The sequence below is a fragment of the Anolis sagrei genome, chromosome 5 (assembly GCF_037176765.1).
Source record: "Anolis sagrei isolate rAnoSag1 chromosome 5, rAnoSag1.mat, whole genome shotgun sequence".
Classification (NCBI taxonomy): Eukaryota; Metazoa; Chordata; class Lepidosauria; order Squamata; family Dactyloidae; genus Anolis; species Anolis sagrei.
The window spans coordinates 46,130,902-46,148,215 of record NC_090025.1 but is presented as its reverse complement, the minus strand read 5'-3'; the positions used below and the strand labels follow the sequence as shown (position 1 = coordinate 46,148,215).

General features: G+C 40.5%; 1 protein-coding gene across 3 annotated transcripts in view; it reads left to right on the top strand.

Annotated features, from left to right (window-relative positions):
• INPP4B (inositol polyphosphate-4-phosphatase type II B) overlaps positions 1-17,314 on the top strand; it is a 314,390-nt gene that overhangs the window by 53,677 nt on the left and 243,399 nt on the right. For 2 of the 3 annotated variants that reach the window (XM_060778904.2, XM_067468684.1), the window contains exons 2-3: positions 7,106-7,310; positions 11,282-11,346. In XM_060778904.2, coding sequence (XP_060634887.2) covers positions 7,187-7,310; positions 11,282-11,346 — 189 coding nt within the window. In that variant the 5' untranslated portion in view covers positions 7,106-7,186. The remainder of the gene's footprint in view (positions 1-7,105; positions 7,311-11,281; positions 11,347-17,314) is intronic. The other variant, XM_060778903.2, reaches the window with a different exon arrangement.

Here is a 17,314-nt window from a genome sequence, read left to right as displayed (position 1 = left end):
AGGTTGGCTTTGCATACAATATCTTGTCAATTATAATTTTGTCTAATGTGCTCATGCTGAGATAACTCTATGGGATAATCCTAATTTGAAAATTGTTAAAAATGTTTTTGGTGAAAGAAATGGATTGACTGTGGGATTTATTTTATCATTGGTTGATTGGCCCAGATAAGATCCCCCCCCCCCCCCATTTTCAACATATCTTGTTATCAAATGAACTGTGGCAATATGGACAATTACAACACATTTTGCGGTGTTTTCCCTATATACTTCCCTATATATTCGTGTATAACTCAATAAATTTTATTTTGAAATCCAACCCAAAAATCCTGGGTTGACTAATCATAGAATCATAGAATCAAAGAATCAAAGAGTTGGAAGAGACCTCATGGGCCATCCAGTCCAACCCCCTGCCAAGAAGCAGGAATATTGCATTCAAATCACCCCTGACAGATGGCCATCCAGCCTCTGTTTAAAAGCTTCCAAAGAAGGAGCCTCCACAACACTCCGGGGCAGAGAGTTCCACTGCTGAACGGCTCTCACAGTCAGGAAGTTCTTCCTCATGTTCAGATGGAATCTCCTCTCTTGTAGTTTGAAGCCATTGTTCCGCGTCCTAGTCTCCAGGGAAGCAGAAAACAAGCTTGCTCCCTCCTCCCTGTGGCTTCCTCTCACATATTTATACATGGCTATCATATCCCCTCTCAGCCTTCTCTTATTCAGGCTAAACATGCCCAGCTCATTAAGCCGCTCCTCATAGGGCTTGTTCTCCAGACCTTTTATCATTTTAGTCGCTCTTCTCTGGACACATTCCAGCTTGTCAATATCTCTCTTGAATTGTGGTGCCCAGAACTGGACACAATATTCCAGATGTGGTCTAACCAAAACAGAATAGAGAGGTAGCATTATTTCCCTAGATCTAGGTACTATGCTCCTATTGATGCAGGCCAAAATCCCATTGGCTTTTTTTGCCGCCACATCACATTGTTGGCTCATGTTTAACTTGTTGTCCACGGGGACTCCAAGATCCATGGATCACTGTGAGTGTTGTACTCTTATATAAACAAGGAACAATTCTCTTCTCTTTGTAGAACAGCAAAGCGTGAAAGTTTAGGTTATCCTGAAAGAACCTAAAATAAGCACCAGCAGCTTCTAGTCTCTCTGCTTCTAGCTTTTTTGAATGCCTGGGTATCTTTATTGGCTTCCTTTGGAATCTAATCCTTCTTTCCTTCCTCACTCCTTCCCAAAATGAAAATGGGATTTAAAAAGAGATTGAAAATCAGAACCTAGTTGCCAATAGGCTGAGGCTAGGGAATGGAGTATTTCTGCAAAATAAGGAACACAGAGAAGAAGCTAGCTGTGATTACTATTCTTTATTTACATGTTCAGTTTTATTTGTTCCTTGAATGAGAAGGTGGTTTACTACTAATCAGAACAATGACAAACACATTGAAAAATTATAAACATAATGCAACACCTCACCAATAGAAGAAACTGCAGAAATACTCACTCCCATCTGCAGCAAGATCAGTTGCCAAAGGTTTTACTAAACAAAAAGATCTTTAAGAGCCAGTGGAAATATGGAGAGAACCACACTAAGATGTCTTCATTTGTGCATTCATGACTACCAAGAAAACCTTATTCATATATAGTCTTAGGATCTCTTCATACAGGGCATTTTTGCACCACTTTGCTGCTTTTATTTGCGGCAAGGATGGGGCCTGCCATGCACCATCATATGATGCATGGCAGGCCCCATCCACATTCCTACCAAAGTGGAGGAGTGATGCCAAAAGGTGTTTCTTCTCCATTATGGGGAGGAAAGTGTGGTTTGGGTAGCTCCAGCGGAGCTAACTGCACTTTCCTCCCTTTTTTGCTGTGTGATGGCAGAAAGGGTTGGCAGGGCAACATGCTTTCTGCTCTTTCTGCCATCTGATGTGGGGAGAGAAAGGGTGCCAAATCATCCTCTTCTATTCCCTCTGTGTGATGAGGAAAGGAGGGAGGGTGCACAGGGTGTCACAAGCATGTCTTCCCTTTCATTGTCGACGTACCAGCAAAGAGCCATGGAAGAGGTCCTAAGTGACCTCCATACTATTTCTTAGGGAACATGATTGAAGTGGCACTTTCCCATTCATGTTTTTCTTCGGAATCTCTCACAGGCATCTGGGAAGCCTTTGTGGGAACATAATTCCAGATCCAGGCTATTAGTCTGACCGAGTGCTCCTCTTCTTAGGTTCTTCAGAGATTTAAAATTGTCCCCCGTCTTCTCCAGTCCAGTCATTCAGTCAAATTGCAAAGAAAAAAATATATTCTGATTCACAGGAATGCCTTATTTTAGAAAAAGGTCCCATTATTGACATTTTTGTGTTTAGTAGACTATAGCAGATTAATAGAGGGATAAGATTCATGACTGCAAATCTCTAGCGCATATTAAATTATGAAGGATGCATCTAGAATATGATGAGGATAAGGGCTCTGTTTCTGTGTGACATTTTTCACTAGTTTGAACATCTCACCTCCTGACAATGCTGATGTTATTACTCTGTGTCTGCTCAGGAGTAAATGATCCTGCAGCAAATTTCAAGAAAGCAAAGTGCTTCTCAGAGTTTTCATTGGGTTTTTTTTTTTACATTTAAGGTTTAACTACCTTTCTCCTTAAATGCATTCAAAATAATTAAAGCTTGGTTGCCTTCAGATAACTCATTGACAAATTTTCCTAGCAATTGCAGAAGAGGTAAATTTGGTGGTATTGTAGACTAAATGGTTTCTTGGGAGTCTAGTGTTTTCGTCTCCAAACTTGGGAAGTTGGTCACTCTACTTCAAAGGCTTGCCAATTCCCAGCCCTGTGGCTTCCATGTCAGTATAGTGTTGATTTGCTTTGGGTTTTAATTTGAACTGTAGACAATTGATCTGACATGATTAAATCTATCACCCAAGATTGGTTTAATACCTTGGAAAGTTCATTTACAGCTGAGTTGCAACCCTGTACATTAACCATCTCACTCACATGGAAGCCACTAGCAACCACTTCACCCAAATGAATGGCCTTCTAAGCAAATGACCAATGGCACTTACATAAAATAGCATTTACATTCTTATAACATTGAATATAATCTATATATATAAATCTGTTAGGTTGGTTCAACCGGACAGCAAAACTCCACAACCCCCCAACGAAACTGTACCAAAATTGCCATGCCCATAACACAACCCACAAGGTACAAACATATCAACTCAAAATGAAAAACAACACAACAACACACTCACAAAACGGCAAAACAACAAAACTCAAAAAACCCCAACGAAACTTAACTAAAATCCCCGTGCCCATAACACAACCCACAAGGTACAAACATATCTACTCAAAATGAAAAACAACACAACAACATACTCACAAAACGGCAAAACAACAAAACTCAAAAAACCCCAACGAAACTTAACCAAAATCCCCATGCCCATAACACAACCCACAAGGTACAAACATATCTACTCAAAATGAAAAACAACACAACAACACACTCACAAAACGGCAAAACAACAAAACTCAAAAAACCCCAACAAAACTTAACCAAAATTCCCATGCCCATAACACAACCCACAAGGTACAAACATATCTACTCAAAATGAAAAACAACACAACAACACACTCACAAAACGGCAAAACAACAAAACTCACAAACCCCCCAACGAAACTTAACCAAAATTCCCATGCCCATAACACAACCCATAAGGTACAAACATATCTACTCAAAATGAAAAGCAACACAACAACACACTCACAAAACGGCAAAACAACTGAGCATGCACATTGGTGCCCAGCCGCAAGTTCCCTGGCGCGCGCACACAGTCTTCTGGCCAACGTTCCCTCTGCGGAAGCCATGCCCACTCCAAGCCCTGCCGCGCCGCTTCCCACACACACACACCCCCTGCCGCACGCACACACACAACCCCACGCTCCATCACTCCCCCCGCCGCACACACACAAGCAACCCCACGCTCCATCACTCCCCCCACCGCCACACACACACGCGCAACCCCACTCCCCCCCACTGCCGCACACACACACGGAACCCCATGCTCCATCACTCCCCCCGCCGCCGCACACACACACACAACCCCACGCTCCATCACTCCCCTGCCCCAATCTTACCTCCTTTTACTTCACGCCACCTCCAAACCCCACCCCGCCCCTTCCCACCCTGTCAAAATCCAGGAAAGACAGGAAGGAAGGAAAGAAGGAAGAAAGAGAAAGGGAGATAAAGAAAAAGGGGAAGGAAGGAAAGTTAGAGAAAGAAGAAGAAAAGGAAAGAAAAGGAAAGATGGAAGGAAAGAAAAGAGAGACAGCAGAAGAGAAAGAAAAAGGGGGAAGGAAGGAAAGAGGTAGAGAAGGAAGAAATGAGAGACAGAGGGAGGGAAAGAAAAAGGGAGAAGGAAGGAAGGAGAGAAGGAAAGGAAAAAGGGAATAAAGGAAGGAAAGAGGGAGTGAAGGAAGGGCAAAGATGTAGAGAAAGAGGGAGGGAAGGAAAGAAGGAAAGAGAGAAGGAAGAAAAGAGACCAGAAGAGAAAGAAAAAGGGGGAAGGAAGGAAAGAGATAGAGAAGGAAGAGGAGAAGGAAAGATGAGAGGGAAGGAAGGAAGGGGGGAAAGAAGGAGAGAAAGAGGGAAGGTTGGCCACAGCAACGCGTGGCGGGTAAAGGTTGTTATTTCTATTATTATTATTATTATGCTATTATTCCTATGAGACCCTTTTAGGGGGAATGGGAGAGGTGTCAGGTCCCAGAGGCAATGCATTGCATTATTGTTATTGTTATGATGGTGGTGAAATAAAAGGAAATAAAAAGAGAAAGAAGGAAGCAAACAGGGAGGGAAGAAAGGCAAAGGAAGAAAGGGGGAGGGAATGAAGGAAAGAGAGAAGGATGAAACCAAGTAGTGAAAGGAAAGAAAGAAAGAGGTAGAGAAGGAAGAAAGGAGAGAAAGGGGGAGGAAAAGGGGGAAGGAATAGGTAGGTACCTCTCTTTCATAATAGTCCAGATATCTACCTCAACTTTGATAAGTTTTACTATAGGCCACAGCAACGCGTGGCAGGGCACAGCTAGTCCAGTATAAAGATCATATAAATTAGCAGTAGCAACAGCAAAGCCCTGCAGATCTTCTCAGTATTCCCCAAAAAAGTGTGTTTCCTAGATGTCTAGAGCAATAATATTGGTTGGCCTATTTGGAAGGACATTCCAAAGACAGGCCCTTCTAAGTAGTTGCAGCTTATCTCCTGTAACTTCCCCACCTCACTCTCTGAAGGGAAACAGGTGCTTAAAAGGGTGTAGTGAATTGGGAGATTGGTTTAGGAGAAGACTCTGATTCAGATGACCTGGTCCAAGCCAAATAATTGTGTCTTCTTTCCACTTGGTTTGTAACCATTGAAACATGTTAAGAGCACTACTATTTTGAGTCCCCTCAGGGAGAAGGGCGGAATACAAATAAAGTCTTCTTCTTCATCATCATCGTTGTCTTCTTCTTCTTCGTCTTATTGTTATTATGTTGAAGGACTGAGAATTGTGCAATTTATTGTTGAAGGCTTTCATGGCTGGAATCACTGGGATGCTGTAGGTTTTTCGCGCTATATGGCCATGTTCTATAAGCATTTTCTCCTGACGTTTCGCCTGCATCTATGACAAGCATCCTTGGTGGTTGTGAGGTTACAACCTCTGAGGATGCTTGACATAGATGCAGGCGAAACATCAGGAGAAAATGCTTCTAGAACATGGCCATATAGCCCAAAACACCTAAAACAACCCAATAGTGTAATTCTTTTCACCCTCTATAGGAACTATTAGAATTATACAAGAGTGTAGCTAGTTTAGCAGACTGGTTATGTGTGAAATATTGAACTTCGTTCAGCTTAGGTTTTCCATCTCTCCTTCTTTCTTTCATATTTAGGAAGTACAATTTTAAGAGAAAGAAGAACCCTAGAAGTATTAAATTAATCAGTATAGTCTAATAGACATTTCCCTAGAAGCAAGTCTGAATCTGTTCAGTTGTGCTTATTCCCATGTATGTGACTGTTAGACTGTACCTAAAAACAGTTTGATAGCATTTTAAAAAGTTGATTACAGCATAGGTTTACAAAGTTGATTATTTCTATAAACAGGAACTTACAGAACCGCAGGTGGTGCAAATGACTGTGCAAAAGGCATTTCTCTTTCTCTCACAGAAGGTGCAGGCTCATTTATGTTGGCGCCATCTGTGATGCATCCATACATTACGTAAGAGAAAGAAATGAGCCTCTTTATTTGAATTCTAGTACCATAGGCAGTGAATCTCTGGCAAATTCTAAAGTGCAGGCTATCATCAGGATAGTGTCTATAGGAATGCCTTCACAGAGCTGTGTTGATTTAAAATATTTTCTAGCAGGTTTTATTTCTACCAGTAATATTTTTAGAGAGCCACCTCTAAATAATTATGACAGGGTCAACTGATGACAATATCTCATTGCTGGGAAGTCAGACCTCTTTCCAGAACTGTGGGAATACGGTTGAAGAAGGTTGGCAGATGGTATCAATCAAAAGGTTCAAGGGCTTTGATCCTTGTGAGCCCCGCTCCACTAAACTGCAAGTTGTGGAATTTCTCTTCAGAATTTTATGCAACTTGAATCAATAACTGGATCCATAAAACCTCATAAGATGAATTGACATCAACAGAGGCAGTTCAACCCATTATGCAAACTAAGCATTTGCAGTATAGTTGATTTTGCCCAGGGGCGCTCTTGAGGCGCTCTTTGGGGAAAATAGACCTTGACATATGTGAGTTGTAGTTACTGGGATGTATAGTTCACCTGCAATCAAAGAGCATTCTGAACTCCACCAATGATGGAACTGAACCAAATATGGCACACAGAACTCCCACGACAAACAGAAAATATATATCAGTGATTAGTTGTTGGGGGGGTGCACCAAAATACTGTTTGCTTACCATTGAAAATTACCTAGGACCGCCTCTGGACATCAATATTGTTAGTTGGTTGATAGTCCACAGAAAAAAATCAGAAATAAGATAGCCAGTTGTGACTGTGCACTACTACACTGTCTTTTTTTTTTTGTTTTGTTTTAATGTTGCAGCTGATCTTATTTGGTGACTAGAAGTTGCACACTTACGACCAATTCATTAACATCCCTATTATCATCCACTTCCTCATCTTCATGAACAGCCAGATGCGATACAATGCTAAGGAACTGGCTTCATTGGCTAGAAGTCCATCATCTTGTTTTGACAAGGAAGGAGATCTGAAGATATGCAGAGTGTTCAGGGATGGTAAATTTATAGGTAAAAGTAATTCACATTGGCAGTTGCCTGTGCATGAATATTGGCAGCGATTGTCAGCTTACTGCTTTAGTATTCACAGATTTTCCGGTATAATCTGTTTTCTTCTTTGCTAATGGTTGAGTGCTACTAAACACCTTTCTAAGTAATTGCTTTTCTGCCAGAGCTCTGGTGGATTAGACTCTTGCTGGTGTATAAACACAGATGAAAGTAATATTCTTGCTGTTGAATGCTAACTTGACTAATTTACATTGGGCAATTGGAGAAGTTATCTTTCTACTTCTGTTCTAGGGCCAAACTACTTAAAATGTGGCATGCTTCCTGATTTCAGGACAGAAGCAGGGTTTTGCTGAGGCTGCAAAAATCCTTCATCTCTGGGATCTATGCATGTTTGTTTCTTGTTTTTACAGCCAGTTTTCCTTTTGTTTGATACCTATTTAGCATTGCTAAGGAATGGAGAAAATCAGAATTTTTCATGGAGACAACAAATTATCTGCCATGGAAACTGTTGCTTTGGTAAATTCAGCCAATTTCAATTTATTTGTTTATTTTACACAGTGTATCTTTGTCCTATCACTCATAAGCAAGTGAAAAAAAATCAAAACCCTGAACTACTAAACAATCTTAAGAACATGCCTCTTTTTTTTGAAACTTCAATTGACACTTGAATCCAGTCTATATTGCAGTTTATACATTTTAGAAATTCCATTCACCATTTCAGAAATGGAAGCAAGATCTGTTTGTAAATATCTGGATATTATGCAAAGGATAACTGTGATTTTCCACAACATTTAATATTAATTTTGTTGAAGGCTTTCACACATGGTGTATTGATTGAATTGTGCACATCCTGTCGCTTGCTTAGAATTGCAAGCAAGAGGGTGATGGTTCCTTTAATGAACATGAGATAGAATAACATGTATTTCAAATTGCTTTTAACAACTACACTGTGCAATGTGACATAGTATAATGTTTGTTATATAATGCCTTAGCATTCAGCTATAGTCAAATTTATATGGAAGATCTACTAGAGCTCATGTGTCAAATTCAAGGCCCACAGGTTGAGTCTGGCCACCATGTCATTTTATGTGACCTTCCAGATGCTGGACTACAATTCCTATATTCCGCATCATTAGACATTGTGACTAGAACTGATGGGTTGGAATACAGTAATATCTGGAAGGCTGTAGTTTGTTGTGTTTAGTCATGATAGTGGGGTTTGAATTTTGACACAAAGTTTGCAGATACAATGTATGACTTTAAAATGTCCTTTAACCTTTCCCCAACCTAAGAACCACAAGTTCTGTTGGATTGCAGATTCCATTATCCCCAGACCACATAGCAGTTAATCAAGGGCACTTCCAAACAGCGGCAAAATTCATGTTTTAAAAGCAGGTTTAGAAATCCTGGGACTTGCCAACAGGTCAACACAAAGACCCGTTATTTCCACAATATGCTGATGGGAGTTGTTGTTCAATGACATCTGTGAATGCAAATGCAAACTGGTAGTGTCAAGATGCTGCATCCAAAACTTGGCAAGCAGAGGCAAGGCAGTTCACATTCAACACAGAAGTATCCTTAACAGAATCCAGTCTGAGGATCAAACCACACCAACAGCTCACCAAATCTATGATCCGCAATACAAGGTCCAAGGGTCAAAGTCACCAGCTGAAATATCCAACACAGCTATCACTTTCAGCAATGCCCTGTTCCCCACCCCTTCTTTTATGCTGCCTCTATACACACCTACTGCTGGTCTTTTCTCTGTTGAGCCAATCTCTTTGACCAGCATAGCTGAATTGTGTCCACTCTCAGCTGTAACCAGGTGGTGAGCTTTAAGTTCTGGCCTTCCTCTGGAAGGGCTTCATCCTACTCAAACTCTGTTGTTAGGTCCAGCTCCTGCACAGCAGTATCATTTTCAGGCATGTCCAGCTGTTCCTCACCCATGGGCTCCGACTAAGCTGCTGAGAGACAAATCCCCCTCCTTTTCATCCTCCTCTTGCTCCATAGTCCTGACAGGTAGATACTAAAGAAAGCAGAACATTTATCTAAAAAGATTATAGTTGACCCTCCATGGATACAAAGGCTATTGAAACCACGATGCTGATGTGTCCTGCAATGAAAATAAGTTTTACACCCCTGCAGTAGAGAGGAGATCCACTCCTTCCCGTAATCAAAGCTTTAACTTCTAGAAAGCAAGTTGAGAAAACTAACATTGTAGAAAGAGGGAACCTATGGCTCTCTGGATGGTGGTGGTGAATTCCCATCATCCCTAACTATTGACCACCTGACTAAGGCTACTGTGAACTGGAGCCCAATAGTTTCTGTAGGGCTAGTGTGGTAGGCTGACAATTCAAACTAGCATATTTTAAAATGGCATCCTCAAAAAGAATATACATATTCATAGAGAGAGAGGTGGGGGGGGGGGGGGAGATTGGCACAATTGTTTACAGGATACAGTGACTGGTAAACTGGAACTATCCTTATCAACAGGATACAGAGTACTGTCATACAGTTAAAGATACTAGTTTTAGACCCTGGACTGGGGAGATCATCTTTGGATGGTACATATCATTTCAGTTAAAAATGTAATAAGTCATCCCTAATGCATTTGGGAGTATTTTGTTTATTTTGTAGAGAGAAGCTCTGTACTTCCTAAATGTTTGCCTCCAGGAAGCATATGAAAATTTGAGAGATTTATTTTATTTACTTATATGAAAGCAGAATATTCTGGATGTGACTTGTGTTTCCACAGAGCTGTAGAATATTTGCAGCCACGAAGCACAGATTTCTGCAAATTACCTTTCCCTCTTGAGAAATTAAATACACTTCATATAGTGCAATTGAGTTTTGTTCGATTAGTGGGCTTTTCTTTCTTCTAAAAAAAATTATACTGAACATAATAATACATGGAAAATCAGTTTTAATAAATCTTGTGTGTGGCATGCTGTGTGTTTTTTTTAACAAACTGTGTTATTACAACAGTAGTCACCCACTTTATCATGCAGTGCACCCCATACCATATTTGCGTTCAAGCTATTTCCGAAGTGGTAAAGATAACCCAACCAGCAGTCAGTATTGCGTGCACGTTTTCTTGTGTGTATTTACAATAGAACTATAATCTGATGCAACAATAAACATTGTCATTTTCCAAGGAAATTTTTGTTTACCTGTTGAAGCTGCATTTGTCTCAAATTTCCCTTTGCAAAATGAAAAGAAAGAAAACCTAGTGGAGTACCTGCATCAAACTCCAATTTTGTCAGTTACAGGATAAACGGTTCCGGCCCAAAATACCTCGCAGACCGCATCTCGGCCTATGAGCCCACGAGGGCCTTGAGATCATCCGGGGAGGCCCTTCTCTCGGTCCCGCCTGCCTCACAGGCACGTCTGGCGGGGACGAGAGAGCGGGCCTTCTCAGTGGTGGCCCCCCGGCTGTGGAACACCCTCCCTGCTGAAGTTAGGCAGGCGCCCTCTTTGATGGCCTTTCGTAGGGGCCTGAAAACATGGCTCTTCGAGCAGGCCTTCAACTGAGTGTATCTTGAACGACTCTGGAATGGACTAGGACTATGAATTTTGACTATGACCCCAGGACTAGACGAGCGGATTTTTAGAATAAGTATATGTTATGTTTGTATTGTCTGGTTTGTGTTGTCTTAACTTATTGTACACTGTTTCTTTCTGTTGTTGTTCACCGCCCCGAGTCGCCCTCGGGCTGAGAGGGGCGGTCAATAAATGCAAATAATAAATAAATAAATAAATAAATAAACCTTCCGGAAAGTTTATCTGGCATTTAGCAGCATGCTATACATCAGCTGCCAAGTGAAGCTGACTTTTCATTAATGATCCCCCACTACCTGGCATCTACCAACTACACTGATTCTGGAAGAACCAGTAGATGAAAGGCAAAGCGTATTACTATTTTATTGTTATTTTGTTTAAGCAATAAATTAATGCTTCTTTTCTTCTGCATGCAGAGCCAAGAGAGACATGGTGTCGTCTGAAAGGAAATTTACTCTTTCTAATGAAAAATAAGACAAAGGTAATTAATTTTATATCATTCTTTTCCCTATGTATTGTGCCTTTCCTTCACATTTAGGGTTTGTTTATTTTTGCTTTGTTGGCATGGTTTTATAGATGCTATTGTTTGAATTAGCCCAAATGTTGTTTTCCATTTGTCTTTATAGCTGTTTTATAAAATGTGAGACATTCTTCAGTAGCATCAGCAATGTTTGATTGGCTGCACCAGAAATGACTTGAGGCCAAATGGTGTCCTAATTTGATGTATAAAAGATGTCAGTTCAGATACTCTGGTAGACTTCTGTTACATAGTTGAAAGGATCTACATTTCAATTTCTATTGTTATTATGTAAAGATGGAATTTCAGCTCTCTGTAAGGCCTTTCTGGGACAGTTTATCCTGAATATGCTGTTTAAAGTATTCCCAACAAGAAAGCAATGGTATATATCAGTTTTCACTTATCAACAAATGTAAAAGAAGGTACATTTTTGGAAATAGTTTTTACTGCACATTTAATTTTAATTTAATTGTGAGTTTGGGAGGGGGTATTTTAAGTGAGAAATCTTATTGGTTGTGTTTGTACATTAAAAGTTTAAATATTCCAGAGTTTGGATAAATTGCCTTTTCAGATTTCAGTTCCCAGAATTTTTCTAGCCAGAAGAGCAACTGGGAGAACTAACTCAGAAATCCTGAGAATTGTAGTTCTAAAATGCCACTTTCCAAATTCTGACACTATTCAGACACATTTGTTTTTTTACAAGATACCCCATTGGGACCTTTGGTGAGTCATATATTCTCAGCCCCAGATTTCCCTTATTGGCCCTATGGTGAGAGATCAGTAAACTTGTTTGAATGAAAGGCTCTAATTACAATTAATTATGTAGATAGTGAGAGTCAGCATGGGGGGATGGTTTGAGGGATAGACTACAACATGAATTCTCCCTCTGGCAAAAAAAACCCAAAACCCCACTGACCTTGGGCAAGTCATATTCCCTTAGCCTTAGGAAGGCAAACACACAAAATAAAAAGAACCGAACCCCAAACCCTCTCTGAATAAATCTTTCCAAGAAAATCCCATGATAGGTTTGCTTTAGGATTGCCATACACTGGAAATGACTTGAAGGCACACAAGAACAGTATAGATCAGTTCTTCCCAACCATTTTTTGACCAGGGACCTTTAGATTCAGAAAATTGCATTGGATAGACCACTCAGAAAGTTGCATTGGATAGACCACATCAGCTCTAGTTTCTGATACAGAACATACACCATCCAGTAATCACCATCTGCTCACCCTCAGAAAACCATATTTAAAAATCTAGAGCTGATGTGGTCTATCCAATGCAATTTTCTTAGTCAGCACCAAAAATAACCAAACCGAATCTTTGATTGGGCTATCCATGGATTCTGAAATTGCTCGTGTTAAAAAAAGAAAAAAAAAGGGGGCTGAACTTGAAAAAAAAAATACAAAACTCAGAATGCGAGACACAAGCAATTGTCCCTACTGGTTTTAACCAACAACGACAACAACAACTTTGGGGGACTTATTGGGGTATTTCAAAGAGCTGCTTTCCCATTACAATTCTTTTGTTTGGCAATGGGAGCTAACAGCAACAGCAGCAGCAGCAACAACTTTGCAGGACTAAACAGGGTTTTTGCAAAGGGCTGTCTTCCCATTACAACTGATGCGTGGCAATGGGAGATAATAATAATAATAACAACAACAACTACTACTGTGGGGGATGAAACAGGGTTTTACAAAGGGCTGCTTTCCCATTACAATTGGTGTGTGGCAATGAGAGCTAACAACAACTTTGGGAGACTCTCCTTCTCTCTCACACTGTCCTCCAAAGATGTCAGGGAAGCTGCAAGAGGGTAAGAGCAACAGCGCTGGCCTATTTCCTTCCTTTATTTTCCTCTCCTCCTCTTTCTCTCCTCCAATGACATCAGGGAGGCCATGAGAGGGCGAGGGCAACTGCCCTCCTTCCTTCCTTCTCTCCCTCTCCTCCTCTCTCTCAATCTCCTCCAACAGAACTGGGGAAGCCACGAGAAGATGAGGGCAATGGCCCTTCCTTCCTTCCTTCCTTCCTTCCTTCCTTCCTTCCTTCCTTCCTTCCTTCCTTCCGGCCTTCCGGCCTTCCGGCCTTCCTTCTCTCACTCTCCTTCTCTCGTTTGCTCTTTTCCAACCGTGCCAGGGAAGCCACGAGAGGACATGGGCGACTGCGATAGCTTCCTTCCTTCCTTCCTTCCTTCTCTCTCTCTCCTCCAATGGTAGCATGCACCCCCGGCCACAGACCTTACTTTAGGTTTTGCAGCCCACCAGTGGGCCACAGCCCACGAGTTGGGAACTATTGATAGAAATAGTCATATTTCCATAAATGCTTCGCACATTTTTACTCATTCCATATATGCTTTGCACATTTTTACTATCTCCTAGGGGAGATGGTTGGCGGGATATAAAAATAAAGTTGCTGCTGCTGCTGCTGTTGTTGTTGTTGTTGTTGTTGTTATGTCTTTCCATATAGCAGTTTTCTTCATGGTATCAAGAAATGCTATTACACAGTAAGTATTTTGAGGTTTTCGATTTTGTCTATATAGCTGGACCTGTGGTTTTCCCCTCATAAAAAACATTCACCTTTGAATATTTGATCTCACAGAAAATCTTATCTCATAACATTTCTATTTCATGTATCTTTAGTTTGAAAAATACATATATATTGTACATATATTTACTTTCCTTCTCCAAACCAACATTTCATATGCAAGAGAAATATGAAGCCTAATTATGGCCTTGGTATGGAGTAATAGTTCCATGGGGCCCATTTTAATCAGGATAAATGGAAGTGCGTATTTGAAAACCTGCTTTTTAGACTTTTATTTATAAAGGGGTTTGTGATCAATAGGCTGCAGTAATTTCTTTAAAGTAATCATTAGTGTCTGTTATAGTATATCTTTCTTAGTTTGCAGCTTAATGATGCAGCAGTGCAAACTGTTCTCATCTATTAGGTCAATTTGTCCCTGCGCATGCATGATACATTTATATTGCTTAAAAACTTCAGACTATTTGTGTAAGAATAAAAAACATGCATTATGAGATTGCTGCAAGTTAATTTGTGTGTTTTATGTAAATTAACTTGTTAAAAAGAGAAAATGAGAAATTATGCTATGTAGATGGCTATAATTTTTCGTTTACATTAGGTAATGTTGAATTCTGTTTCACTTGGCATTCAGATCAGGTTCCCAGTATGCACATGGAGCTGCCAAACGTTGCTTTAACCAACAACCATTAAAATTGCACTCTCTGAAAGCGAGTTTTGTGTGACATATTCAGGCTGCTGTGAATTTATATGGTAAAATGTTAAGCCTCCTAGAATTATGAAATTTGACTGAAACTGTATTGGAAAGCTCTTGGCTTTGCAAACATGAAGGTGAATGTTATAGTATACTTAATGATCAGGTATATTTCGTAAAAGCCCCCAGTGGTGCAGTGAGTTAAACTGCTGAGCTGCTGAACATGCTGACCAAAAAGTTGGCAGTTTGAATTTGAGGAGTGGGGTGAGCTTCCACTGTTAGCCCCAGCTTCTGTCAACCTAGCAGTTAAAAAAAAGCAAATGTGAGTAGAACAATAGGTACCACTTCAGCAGAAAGGTAATGGTGCTCCATGCAGTTATGCTGGACTTGGAGGCATCTACAGACAACATCAGCTCTTTGGCTTAGAAATGGACAGAAACTGACACGACTAGACTTAATATCAGGGGAAAACTTTTACCTTTACTATATTTAATTAAAACAAGAGGCAATGTAGCACTCTATCACTTCTTGTGTAAGAGATTGTCTTTCTGTAAAACAGTGGTTACTTTAGGTTGTAGAAATGCTTGTAGCAAGGTGAATGATGAATGGAAATGTCTGCATTGCCGGTAATCTCAGGCTTCTGGCAGAGTTTGTAAAAGCTTAACATAAACTACAGCATATATCACAAGTTTTAATGTACTATTAGCAGTTGACAGAAAAGCATAGAAGTAAAATAGTTGATTGGTTTGTAGATCAATAACTACAGATTATGTGCAGGAGAAAAATGTGAGTATAATGCTTTATTTTAAGTGTCATGCCATGATTTGCTTAGTAGTCATCAATAGAGTTGTGAAATTGTTATGCAGGCTTTCATGGTATGTCAAGGAAAAAGTGCCGCCTGAATTTCACAGGCGATACTCTTTCTGCAGTTAAGCCTAGGTGCATCATACCTTCAGGTTCCACCCACTGAAATTCTCTCTTCTATGAAGCTATTAAAGGTACAGGGGCCCTTTTTCATTTGCCACCCTAATATGCTTATCTAAGAAACTATGGCTCCATCTACACTGCCATATAAGGCAGTTTGAAATTGCCTTATACAGTCAGTGTAGACTCATATAATGCAGTTTAACTGTATTCAACTGCATTGTATGGGTCTATACTGACTGTATTAGTCAGTTTAACTGCATTATACAGCTATGTAGATGGATCTTATCATGGTGCACAGTGGATGAAGTTGAGGTACAAACTCTTTAGCTAAGAGGGAAGAAAGGAGCTGATGTAACTCCATACCATTTTTAAAGGCTTGATAATACCTCAGTTAAGTTAGTGTCTAAAGTGAAATGGGGTAGTGTTGGTTTGTCTAAGAACTTTGAAATATAATTGAGAAAACATTACATCAAACATAGGCCATCAAAGAATACACTACATTCCTTAATATTTATTTATTTATTTATTTATTTATTATTTCAAACATTTGTGCCTTCTCAGCCCCTGAGGGGGACTCAGGACGGCTTACATTGGCAACAATTTGATACCATCACATACAAAACACAGTATAACATGATATCACACATTAAGTAAAAACATTAGGTTAAACGTCCATTTAAAACATTATTATCAGCCATATAGCCATATTCAAGTCCAATTCAGAGTCCAAAGTCTTAATCCAGAGCCTGTCCATTGTCAGTTCACGTAAACATTGCAATTGCTATTGAGACTGCTACCTGAATGCCTGGTCCCAGCACCATGACTTGAGCTTCTTCCTAAAGGAACGGAGGGATGGAGCTGACCTAACTTCACTGGGGAGCTTGTTCCACAAATGGGGGCCACCACCGAGAAGGCCCTGTCTCTTGTCCCCACAAAATACATTTGCGATAAAGGCGTGATCGAGAGCAGGGCCTCTCCGGATGATCTTAGACTCCGAGGCAGGACATGGAGAGAGATATGTTCGGACAAGTAAGCTGGGCCGGAACAATATAGGACTTTATAGGCCAAGACCATTACTTTTAATTGTGCTCGGAAGTGGACCTGCAGCCTGTGGAGCTGACGCAACGGGTGTGTGTGTGGGGGGGGGGGTATGTTCCCTTTATGTTGCTCTAGTTAGTAATCTGGCTGCCGCCCATTGGACTATTTGGAGTTTCCAGTCTTCAAAGGCAACCCCACGTGGAGTGCATTGCAGTAATCTATTCTGGATGAAACAAGGGCGTGGCCACCATGGTCCATGCCCTTGTTACATCCAGAATAGACTGCTGCAACTATCCCATTCTAATACAGTTAACTTCTCAGTGGAACCAAAAGGGAGAGTATATATAATCCAAGCCAGTTAGTCAGTTGGTATTTTAGCTGGTATCTCAGAGGAGGAAACTTTTTCTGAGCTGCTCACTCCTGAAAATGTGTAAAAGCCATTGCTCATTTGAAAACATTACTTGCATATAATTAGATTGATAGCTATGAAGCTAGTGTTGTCTAATGGAACTGTCGTACGTACGTGATCCATTAAGTAATTTTGAGTGTCAGACTTTGGCCTACAGCATAAGGTTGCATTTGCCAAGGGGAGGGCACTGATAATTGCATCCCTCTTCATAGTTTTCTCTGTGCCGTAATGTTGACAAGTACTTACTGCATGGACACTCTCAATCTGTAGTGAGTTTCTAGGCTCACCTCCATATAGTTCAATAGCTTTTATGAGAGGACACACAG